This window comes from Anabrus simplex, chromosome 2, assembly GCF_040414725.1.
Source record: "Anabrus simplex isolate iqAnaSimp1 chromosome 2, ASM4041472v1, whole genome shotgun sequence".
NCBI classification, from domain to species: domain Eukaryota; kingdom Metazoa; phylum Arthropoda; class Insecta; order Orthoptera; family Tettigoniidae; genus Anabrus; species Anabrus simplex.
In genome coordinates this window covers 270,488,116-270,501,084 of record NC_090266.1, presented here as the reverse complement: position 1 = coordinate 270,501,084, position 12,969 = coordinate 270,488,116, and the positions used below count along the sequence as shown (strand labels likewise).

The following is a 12,969-nucleotide window of genomic DNA, read 5'->3' as shown; positions in this document are numbered from 1 at the left end:
GTGGATGGTCGACCGCGCTTGTGCGAGTCCTTGTTCCGTACATCTCCAACCAACTGCTTTATCAGTTCCCTTCTGTACTGTCTGTTTCACTTGACTGTCTTGGCTTTTGTACAGAAGAAAACTGTTAATTACTGCTACCTCTAACAGCCAAAAGAACATTTTATGCCACCATTTCACTGACCTTCTAGTAAAGCCATAAGCGGATGAAAAGTGATCTGCCACGACTACCCCACCCATGTACTTATTTTATTCACATACAACTTTCGGTTCCTGGATCACTTCACATTTTGTTTTCCCTTCATCTTTCTTACTACCTCCTGGCTTGAATTACTGTGGTAGGTGCTCAGCATTGACACAACACATTTGTCTTTCCATAGTAAGAGAAGAACCCTGTCATCTTTCCGATATGAATGCACTTCATGTTTTGCCATGGTTTTCACGGTTTTCTTAGCAGAAGTTGGTAACCCCTTCCTGTTCAACATTAGTGTTCCAGTAAGATGGTACCCAAGATTTAGCAGCTCCACAGCTAAGTCATATCCTGTGTAAAACCTGTCTGCAAATACATGGAAACCTGTTGCACCATTTGTGCTGATCAAAAGTTTATCACACAGATGTAAGACAATCCGAGGTGTAAATTACAGATGAGGTCGAGGAAGAGAACTTGTTGTAGTGGCCCCATAGTATGGCTCAAGTGCTACAACATACCCTGTTTCAGAATCAGCTAAAACAAATATTCTAAGGCCCCATTTTGTTGGCTTTAGTGGATTGTAGCACTTGAATATAATTCTTCCTTTGAAACCCACTGCATTTTCGTCTACACTGATGTTACGACCTGGTACATAGAACTCCCTAAATTTACAATCCAAATATTCCACCAAGTTTCGGATTTTTGCTCCTCTACTAACTCCCTGCAGTTGCCCTAGAGGTTGACAAACATGTAACATCCTGAATATTTGCATAAACCTCTTCCAGGGGAACACATCTTTATAAAATGGACACTTATCTAACCAATCTTCGGAAAAATAGTCTTGTAATTCAGGCTTGCTGTTCATTGCCATATTTAGAATTACACCTAAAAATGCTTTGAATTCAGGAAGAGTAACATCTACCCACGACCTCCAGATAGACTCACGTCTGAGGGGCGTAACCTTTTGAATGTTGACACTGGCATACCGGTTAGTCTCGCGTACAATTTCCGACAATAAATCGTCAGTCATCAATAATTGGAAAAAGTAAAGTTCACTCTTAGGTTTAGTCCCTTGCGGTGGCCTATAACCTGATGTACCTGTACATGGGATTCTTTTGAAATCCAAGTCCGTGTCATGGTATTCCCTCCAGCCATCAGTACAGGTACCAGCACTGCCATTTAGCATTCTTTTCTCAATATCGGGATCTTCATCACTAAACTCACCAAGACAATCTAGTTCCGCAATATCTTCTTCACCACTAAACTGAAAATCACTCTCACTATCGCTGAAATCAACATCACTTCCATCTAAAAGTCTATCTATCTCTATCTCATGCTGCTCGAACGACGCCATGTTGCTAAACAACGTCTGTTTACAAACATGCATGGTCTTCAAAGAACGCCCACAAAGCCAGATTTCAAAGAGATTATAGCTATACATAGCTTCAAATTGTTGTCGAAAGATGGCAGTAGGTTACTGTATTTATAATTCATGCGTGCGTTACCCGATAAAGGAGTTATATCGGGAAGAAAGTCATGTCGGGCAGTGCCCGACATAGGATCTATGCAGGAAATTCTCGTTGTCGGGCATGGCCCGCCGCGTGAGCAGTAAGGGCTAAGAATGGCAGGAGGGCTAGTAAGCGGTTAAAATGGAACATGCAGCTTGCCTCCATTGGGGGTTGCCTGAAAAGAGCTGCACCACCTTGGTATGGCGACAAGAGTTTACTTTAATGTAAATAAATAAGTGGATACTGGATTAAAGCCACTATGTTTATTTAATGAAGCCAAGCTTCAGCCAAATTGCACTGGCCTTCATCAGGGCAAGTTAAACTTTACTTAACGACAATCTCACTTGGCTATCACATCCCATCCTGATCATCAATATGTGAATTACAGTCACTTGTTTGCATGCTAGACAGATGGGATTCTATAATTACCACAGATCAAAATGCCAGATTAATTTATTAAATAATATTTGAATTATAAACATGTTGAATCAAAACATTTCATAATGACTGGGAAATGGCACTACATTGTTTTGACAAATTTGAGTATGATAATAGAATATCCATTGTTCACAGTTTAGTTTCATTTTTCAGAAAACTTCATACCCAAATAAATGGCTTGAATACATGCATTTTAACTCACCTCTGGAAGCATCTTGATAAATAGTATTCAAATGATGGAAGATATCTTTGGGGATTGTAGTGTCCTCAGGTAGATATTCCAGTATGATTACTATTTCATCCTGACCAACTGAACTCATGCCAATGGTGGAAAAGCACCAGCATAAACGATTGACACAGCAGTCCACTGAAAGTATGAAACAACAGAAGATATACTGTAGCACTTTTACTGGAACCTCAATAATTCTACATAACTTTAACAATAAACAAACAACATACTGCACATTATACTTGCACTATGAAATCAATACATTTTGGTAGTTGCCAAAATTGTTAATAACACTACATAACAATGCTCTGCAATTAAATATCCTTTAACTACTACCCATGTTAAAAGATGAAAGAATGTCAGAATTTTGCCCTAGAAAGGGATCCTGAACATGCTGGTTAAATAATTTTGTCCAAAAGAATTTGCAGAACACGTATTTGAACATATACCGCACTGCACAGAACAATTACTGACAATGGGCAATGTTACCAGATATATCTGTATTCTTTACAGAAAAATTACACAACAAAACATAATTTGATTTTCACTCATTTTTACAAAACAAACTTCAACGTCCGAAGAGTATCAAAAAACAAAGTGGGAACGGCTGCTCATCCAGGCATACAGTTTGGTTTTCTTCAAAGTCTGAAAGCCCCCCCCCCCCCAATAAGGATTTTTCACAGCCTAATACCTACATGGCATATTCAATACAAGTCTACAGAGATCACTCTGCAGTGTCCATTCCCATTTTTTAATGAGAGCTTGTGAGAGTTCCTGGAGAGTCTGTGGTGCAAAGAGACGACCACGAACAAGTCTGTCAAGCATGTCTACCACTTGCTCAATGGGATTCATGTCAGGACTAACCACTGGCCATTCTATCACTTGAATAAGAAGATCAATTTGGTTTCAGAAGAAATGTAGGAACACATGAAGCAATCATGACTTTACGCCTGATCTTACAAGATCAAATTAAGGACAAGCCCACATACGTGGCGTTTGTAGATCTTGAAAAGGCATTTGATTGGATCAAGCTATTTGAGACTCCGAAGGTGATCGGGATCAGATACCAAGAACAAAGAATTATCGATAATCTGTATATAAATCCATCAGCAGTGATAAGAATCACAGGCTTTGAAAAAGAAGCTGCAATCCTGAAAGGCGTGAGGAAAGGTTACAGTTTGTCCCCCATCTTGTCGATGTTTGTACAGAACAGGCAGTAAAGGAAATCAAACAGGAATTTGAGAAGGGAATCACACTCCAAGGAGAGGAAATCAAAACCCTGAGATTTGTTGAAGATGTTATTTTATCTGAGACTGCAGAAGATCTGAAGAAATTCCTGATTGGTATGGACAGAGCATTGGGTAAGGAGTATGTGATGAAAATAAATAAGTCCAAAACAAAAGTAATGGAGTGCAGTCGAACAAAGTCGGGTGATGCAAGAAATATTAGATTAGGAATTTAAGTTTTAAAGGAAGTAGATGAATATTTTTACTTTTGTAGTAAAATAGCTAACTATGGCAGAAGTAAGGAGGACATAAAATGCATACTAGCACAAGCAAAGAAGGCCTTTCTTAAGAAAAGAAATTTGCTCACTTCGAACACTGATATAGGAATTAGAAGGATGTTTTTGAAGACATTCGTCTGGAGCGTGGCATTTTATGGAACTGAAACATGGACAATAACTAGCTCAGAAAGAAAGAGAATGGAAGCTTTTGAAATGTGGAGTTACAGAAGCATGCTGAAGGTGAGATGGATAGATCGAATGAAGAGATAATAAATGGAATTGGTGAGAGGAGATTGATTTGGCTAAATTTGACCAGAAGGAGTGGTAGAATGATAGGTCACATCTTAAGACATCCAGGACTTGTGCAGTTGGTTTTTGAGGGAAGTGTAGGCGGTAAGAACGGTAGGGGTAGACCAAGGTATGAATATTACTAGCAGATTAGAGCAGATGTGGGATGCAGCAGCCCAATAGAAAAAAAAAAAGTTAGCACAGGATAAGGTGGCACAGAAAGTTGCATCAAACCAGTCCATGGACAGATGACTAAAACAACAACATCCACTGCCAGCACAATCACAGTAGAAACAATAACCATATGTAATGGAAAGGAAAGAAAATGAGAAACAACATAAATCCAAAAAAAGAAATGAAAGCTAGGAATGAGGACAGGACCATACACAAATGTTGAACATAATGAAGGGTCAGTGTAGGAAGAGGAAGAATGGAAAAGTTAAGTGAGAACACTCAAAACAACAAGACAAACTTCACATTTTTTATTAATTGCAGTCTTCACAATGAACAACTCTCTCCTTGTCAATCTCTTCATTTCCAGATCGATTTCCAGCCCCTGATGCCCTCACTTTAGTTTTTCAGTTTCATCATGACAGCAGACAAGCACACAGGTTGAAGGCCAACCTGGAGGGTTCTTTGTTCTTGACATGGGTAGAGTACGTGATAAATGTGAGAGAGTAAGAAAATGTGGAGTATATACAGTCACTCAAAGAAGTAATGTGTAAGTTCCTTGCAGGTTCTCAGAAATAAATACACCTATAGATAAAATGTTTAGTGTGAGTATACACAGGGCAGGGTTTGAATCTACATGGGAAAGGCATTATATGATGACTGAAATTTAAGTCTGATAAAATATCAATGTAAGGAATATATATCATGTGCTCTTTTTTTTCCCCCCCCTAGTTACTAGACATGCCCTCTTTATGTTTTCTCATTAGTTTGCACCTATTCTACCTGCTGGTTCTTCCTCCCACAGTGATCTCTTATGGTATTTAAACTTCATGTATGTTCTATCCTTGTTCCTGACTCTCAATCCTTGAGTTATAACATTACCCACATAATATACCAAGTCCACATTTGTGGGAATAAACTGTACTGAATGGCAAAATACCTGCCAAGCTTATCCTCATTGTCTTTTAACCTTAAATAATAACTTCAGATATAATTAATAAAACATATAAAATACTATTTGTGCTATACCAAAAGTACACAGTATGCTACAGTAAATGAGGCACTTGAAAAAAAGTACTTACAATTTAGAATTTTTATTTGAACAAATAAGTTTCGATTGAGAGCAAACATAGGTGCTGGTTCCACTTCTGTCTTGAGAGATGTAAATAATTTGTCCAAGTGCACTACTTCTTCCAGCTTGAGTTCACCTTTCACCATGGTAGCCAATGGTGGTAGGCCTACGAAAGAAAATATAACATATCGTAGTACTTGCATAAGTCAAAATATGAATATGCAAGGGAAAGAACACAACAGGAAGAGAAGAATAAAAAATTATACTATTTGACGCAGTAGAGGTTAATTCTTGTAAGTAAAATATTCTCCCTTGCCTTGCACGTTTCATATAATATTCACACTCAATCAAAACGGAGGAGAAATTATTTGAAGACAAAAGTCACTCTTAGCATAATACGAAGCAATATCAAAAATACTAGGCCTAGCAGCAGCCTCTTGGCATCTTACAATACCCACCAAGAGTCCACAGTGATATGAGGAATTAACAGGGTGCCAGGTAGACTGTTAAGATGGAATTAGTATTCTACGTTCCACACAGAACTTTCTGAATAGTGCACAACTTACATATATCTATGTCTAAACCATAAGTGCTCAGCTGAGCGCCCATTGAGTCTAGCCCGGTGCAGCTGGGCTGGCCTGACGTAAATGCGGACAGCTTACATAGCAAGCATCACAGCGAAACGAGAAAGCGAACACACTTTGCAGGGAAGGAAGCAGTAACGTTCGATTGTGATTACGAAGCTCTCCTTCACTACTCAGCAAAGTGCTGATTGAGGAACATTACATAAAATAAAACTCTATAATTGCAACAACAAAAAATGACTTTTTCAAGATATTCCATTTTGATTTATACTGTGATCAATATAAATAGTCAATTTAATTTTCTTATATTTATTCATTCATATAAAACTGACACATTATAATTTTTGTGTTACTATCTACAAAGGTACAGGATTTAAGCATACAAGCTATGATTTACAATTCCTTGGATGGGAATGACAGTATTTCCATTTTTTTTTTAACCCGTAAAATTCCTGTTATTCATTAAACAAAAAGTATATAAGTACATAATGCAACAATTATCTTGAAGTGTTGTAGTGTTGTGTGACTTTGCCTGTTCACTGAATTTCTGAAAATAGTATTTAAAATTTAACAGGCGTCCCGTGATAATAGCTAGCCTCTACATTGTGAGAGGGAGTTTAATCATGAGTGAGGACATATATATTTACTATCCAAGATTAAACTACAACAACAATGTAAATGTGTACCAAATAGATGTACAGTACACTTTCAAATAAATAACCTCACTGATTTTATTCCCGGTAAGCATGATTGGACTGTTGGTGAGTTTATCAGATAACTTAAACCCAAGCAACCACAAGCCACAGCTTATCTACCTTAACTCTGTATTACATCAGAAATGTTATAAAAGTACCTCTTAAAATTTAATAGTGAAAATAGTAATTCATTTCATACATTACAAAAATATTTGAAGTTGTAGGCCTAACTCTATTGTATCCGGTCAAAATACATAAACTCTAATAAACATTAATAACTTAGGTTATTTCTTACAACGTAAATTGGAAATGATATCAATTTCTGCCTCCACTTCTCAGCGCACTGATAGACAGCGACTACGAGAACTTCACCCAACCTTCACGGATTGTGAAGTAACCACAACGACACTGTGGTTGAATAGCATGCGCTCATCACCTGCCTGCCCGCCCACTTACAGTGCCAGGCACCTGCGGGATGGAATGCTCAGCGTAGCATCTCTGGTCTAAACGCAAAGCCATGAAGTCAAATAGGCAGTGAAAGTCAATACGATGGGTGCGGAAAAAGGAAGGGGGGGGGGGGGGGGAGAAAAAACAGCAATATTGCTCAGAAACATTTATTCTTCAGCATTATAGAAGTGATATTGAATGAGCAGTTATCCCATTATGCATAAATAAGAAGTTTCCACAATTTTTAAGCTCTTGCTCTATGACTTGAGGTTAACAGCTTTTAACCATAGCTATGTTGATTTATACGGATATGCCAAAGGCCACTTTCAAGTCTCCAAACCTTTTTCAGTTATGAGGAGGTCATTATTATAATTTTTTGCTAATCCACAACACAACACATCGAAGGTTTTCGGCAATGAAATGATGCGAAAGGGCTAGGATTTAGAAGATAGCAGCTGTGGCCTTACATACGGTACAGCCCCAGCACTTGCCTGGTGTAAAAACCACAGGAAACCATGGAAAACTATCTTCAGGGATGTTGACGATAGGATTCGAACCCACGATCTCACGAATGCAAGCTTATGGCTAAGTGACCCTACAGCCAACTTGCCCGGTAGAGGTAGTCATTATAAGATGATGTAAGTTTTTAGAGTTTGAACATGGCATAATAGTCTATGTCAGATGGCAGCAACATTCCATTCCAAAGGTGTGGAGACAATCAGTAATTTTGGTTCCACAGAGTCGTGTCCTGCGAATATCAGACTGAAGCCATTATGATCAACTGAAGATAGCAGAGAAGTTGCAGCAGTACCTATTTAGAATTGTCCATGGTAGAAGTACAGTAGTTTTTTGGTTCAAATCACAACCGAACACTGGGCACATCATCTCACTTGGACTTACTAAGTCGTCAGTTGGATTGTGGCATACTGGAAAATTGTGGTACGGTATGTATCAAGAAACAAGTTGTTCTGAGCTGATGGCACGATTCGGTTGAGGCACAAACCTGATGAGGCGCCACATTTCAGTTTTCGACTAGGCACTGTGGGGTCTGGTGGTGATTCTGTACTGATGTGGAGTGTGTTCACATGATACTGATTCGGTCCAAAGGTTTGTCAAACTACATCGAACGTCAAGTATAGTACTACAAATCCTGCGTTGTTGACTATCTCCAGCCCTTCATGGATTTCATGTTTCCTGGCATGCACAAGAACACAGAAATGAAACTGCACTGTTAGCTAAGCAGCCCAAATGGAAATCAGCGAGGACTGATCTTGCACATCTTTCAAATGATAATGATGTCTTACTTCCAGATAACATCAACAAAATATTAACATGCCAGACATAACGAATCACAGTTCTTAAATGAAAATCAAAACACACTGACAAACAATGAAACGATGCAAAAATATAGAGTAGAACACTTTTCTTTTTTTTAATGGGGAATGGGTTTATATTTCTACCTTAAAAAGGGGTTGTACTTAAAAGGGGGTTCAAAGAAAAATAGGCTATAACTAATGTAATGACAAGAAATAAGAAATGAATATGTTAAAAAATACTAAAAAGTCGAATTAACACAAGAACAGAAAATATTTACAAAACAGCACACGTAACATATTCCTTAGTGGACCACTGGGAGCTCAACATGCAGCAAGGAAAAGGGAAATAGGTAATACTGACTTGCAATTTTAACTTTAAGGAACAGAGGCCTAAGATGATTTTAAAGAGACTTGTGAAAAATAGACCATGACCACTGTGCGAATAAGCATATTAACCTTCACTTTCTAAAATAGTCCTGTACAGTAGTTTGCTTCCTCTTACCCAGATGCTCATGGAAAGAAGTTTTCTCTCAATTTGGCTGAGTGTGTTGACGTCTCCATCGACGTTGATGGAGAAGTACTGGTGGACATTATCCAGTCCCTCCACTGCTGCCCTAAAAGTTGGTTTTGCTGGATCCTCCTCTTCTTCCTCTTCAGTACTGTCTTATTGAATCATCATAAAAGTCTCCAACATCCATCTGTAGCACTGAGGTTAGGATGTCATAATCATAAGTAACACATTCTTCGAATGTTGTAGCACTCTAGTCCTTTGATACACCCCCCAATCTTCCCCAATGTCATCAGTAGTGTGTTCTTCATTAAAAACTTCTGAAATGGCACCAAAACTTGCATGGCCAAAGCAGTTTTGAATAACGTCTGTTTTGAATAGTTGCCATGCTGCTACAAACATATGCATGGCTTTGAGAATATTCAATTTAATTTCCTCATTTCTTTCGAGGAAAAAAATAGCTCTTTGAACCAGGGCCTTCCTGTACTTCACTTTCACAGAATGAATAATGCCAACGTCCAAAGGCTGCAGGTGACTGGTGCAGTAAGGAGGAAAGAAAACCACTTTGATATTCCGCAGGAGAGAGGTGTCTGAAAGATGAGCTGGACATCTGTCTATCACGAGTACTATTTTCCTTCCTGCTGATCCAATCTTAGCATCCAAGCTTCGTAAAAATTTTAGAAATATCTCTGATGTCATCCACGTACTTTTGTTAAAATCATATTTACATGCGAGTGTACGGGTGTTCTTGAAGCATCTTGGATTCTTAAATTTTCCATTTATTAGTGGGGATAATTTTTCACTCCTGTCGCTGTTTGCACATAACACTGTCAGTATTTCTTTACTTTTTTTTTTTTTTTTTTGCCTCTGGCATTTTCCTCTGCTAAAAGCATATGACTTGGATGGGAGCAAATTGTCAAACACTCCCATTTCATCGGCGTTAAAAATATCCTTAGCATCATATCCTTCAAGAAGTCAAGGTAACGTATCCTTTTACCGGTACACAACTGCATCGTCATTAACTTCCGCACTATTACTGCACGTTTGGGAACGGAAGATTGTGCTGTTTTTTAAAATGATCAAACCAGTCATTAGAAGCATGGAAATCGATCAAACTCAGCTTAAGTGTGACTTCTCGAGCTTTTTGTTAAAGTATGTTCCTGTCAATTGGAGCGTTCTCACTCATTTTTCCCATGATCCATTTCATTAAAATGTTTCCAAATTCCTTGTACGGCAAAGAACTAATATCCTTCCGTATATCTGCCCCAGAACCGCACTCCACTTCTGCCGTCAGAATTGCTTCTTACAGTTTCATGATGCCAAACACCATAGAGGGTACCAAGTCCTAATTTTTTTTCCATCTGTGACAAAGGTACTTGGCTATCCCTTTAAACATCACTAATGTTGTTTATCGTTTTTTGAAGAGTCAGCTTCTTATGTTTTACAGCCATAACAAACGTAGTCCACCGTAACTTGCAGTACAGCAACAACACAGGAACAAGAACAGTGAAGGAGGCTGGAGATATTCTTAAGTCTGCGCCCTCCGCATGATTCCTAAGAAGTAACTGAAGCTGTGAGACGGAAATGCCTATCTGGTGTAACAGTGCTGCAGCTATAGGTTAAGGCAGCTGACCTCACTGAGGACGTTACCATTGAACTATCATTAGTGAAGGTTCTCCTTTTACAGATGATGACTGGACACAGGATATTTCTTTTCGTTATGGGATTATTTATACTTTTTAAAATGATTATTATTATTATTATTATTATTATTATTATTATTATTATTATTATTATTATTATTATTATTATTATTTTTAATTGCCAGTATTATGGATGCTGTAAAATGACCATAGAAATCTCACAGGCTTGATGTACAATATGAAATTAATCAGGTTTTATGGATATTTTAAGGTTAACTAGAGATCCACCCTGACTAAAACGGTCCTAACTCCCGAAACTTTCATGCAAATTATGTACTTTTAAGGTTATTTTAATCCTTAATGATTCCTAGAGGAGGTTAAATACGTTATTTGGATGTAAAATTTGGGGAAAATCTCTACTTATTTATTTATTTATTTATTTATTTATTTATTTATTTATTTATTTATTTATTTGAAAAGTGTTTTTTTTACTGCCGGCTATGAACTAAAATCGCTCTAAAGGGCAAATGGTTGGAGGTAAGTATATGCCTTCCCAGACATTTTTGTAGAGCTTGAACAGCTATACATTTTAGTACACTTACACTTGGGGTCTATCAATGACTGTTCAGGCAGCGTAAGCTATTACTCCATAATTTTTTATAGAATACATTTTAATTTTGTTCAATATTCAGAGCCGTTTTCAGTTTCTAATTGCTTTTCTTCTGAAATATATCTTTCACCAAAAACCACGTGAAGTTTGCAAGAGACCTTCCTCCTATATGTTTGTATTTCATGAAGTTACGCTTGTGTCTTGTGGCCTGTACGTGTACGTCAGTTATGCCTCTAGACTGTACTGCTAGTCTCACCGGAAAGCGTACTTTGCTCATATACAGCTATCATTCCAGTACTACCTACAGTTCAATAGACGTAACTGACCAACAGCGTTCTAGCATGATAGTGACTGCTGCTTGCCGCTCGTATTTATCACGGTTTCACACATTGCTGAAGGAGTGTTTTCATTTAGCGCCTAATTCGGACTGAGATTAAGTGAAAACGGAAGTTAATTTACATTTAAAACAAGTTTAGAAATAAGTATCTTATCGCAAATTTTCGTTACAACGGGGACATGCCATATTAATTTATGCAAAATATATTCCTTAGAAGCGGACCTTTCCTTATATCAGGGTTCGTTAGAAGGGGGTTTTAATAACAATGTTTTTATGGCGATTTGACTGGGCCTTACGAAAATCATTAAAAGCAGGAATTCCTTAAAAGTGGGCATTTCGCCGAACCGTGCTAGCAAGCAGACTACAACACATCACTACTATACCAGACTGAGGATGGAGAACACTGGCACAGACCCACACCCAAGATAGCGGGAAGTAAGGACGGAAATCCACAGACAGGAGTAAGTTAGGACTTTCCAAAAATACCCTCTCTTATTTTTTCTAAGAGCATTCTAAATGCCAACACTTTCGGAAAAAATATTTTAAATTATTTTTACCTATTTTCTACCAGTTGCAGATCGTGTAACAAGCAGCCCAATTATCTAGTTCATGGACAAGTAACATCTAAGCACGTCCCAACATTGAGCTGCAAGAGCATGCAAAGAATCCATCTTTAGTAATAAAATTATAACAAGTTAACCAAGTTTTTCCAACACGTTTTCGAGCACAAGCATAAAGGAGACTTAAAAATGATTTTATCTCCTCAACTGAAAGCTGACAAATATTTCAATAGCATTTTAGTTAAGGATCAGTTTTAATTATACTTTAATTACATCTTAAGAATCAGTTGCAAAAAGTTGGTGTTTTTCAAATACACTTCCGAGTGGAATCTAAAAAAGAGACTTAAAAAATGATTTATCTTCTTAATTAGAAAAAAAATTAAATTTTAGTTAACAACAAGTTTTAATTACTTTTTAAGCATTCCTACCCCCCCCCCCCCCCCCCATTAGATAAAGTCCTAAGTTCCCATGAGAAGCTGACTGTGAAGCATATTGATAAAAGACCTAGAGCAATATGTGGACAAAATTGACCAGATCAGTGAGAGGATAATTAAAGTTAGACTTGGACTTCAGAGTGGAATCAAGGATTTTATACAGGTTTATGCACCACAATCGGGAATGCAGATGAATGTTTAGAAGAGTTTCTAGAAGAACTGGAAAGCTGTATTGAAGACAAAGAGGTTATAATAATGGGAGACATGAATGCACATTGGAAGAGATAAGACAGGGAAAAGAAGAGATGATTGGCCCCTATAGTTATGGAAACCAAGATGGAGATTTGGTAATAGATTTTTGTAGAAGGAATGGATTAACTGTTGGCAATTAGTGGTTTAGAAAAAAAAACTCACCAAAAAATAACTATACCAGTGTCC

The 12,969-nt window shown here is 37.7% G+C and overlaps 1 protein-coding gene across 1 annotated transcript in view; it reads right to left on the bottom strand.

Moving 5' to 3' along the window:
• Window positions 1–12,969, bottom strand: part of Sara (Smad anchor for receptor activation) — a 431,539-nt gene that overhangs the window by 192,769 nt on the left and 225,801 nt on the right. The window contains exons 9-10 of the mRNA XM_067140577.2: window positions 5,408–5,563; window positions 2,336–2,500 (exon numbers count right to left, since the gene is read on the bottom strand). Coding sequence (XP_066996678.2) covers window positions 2,336–2,500; window positions 5,408–5,563 — 321 coding nt within the window. The remainder of the gene's footprint in view (window positions 1–2,335; window positions 2,501–5,407; window positions 5,564–12,969) is intronic.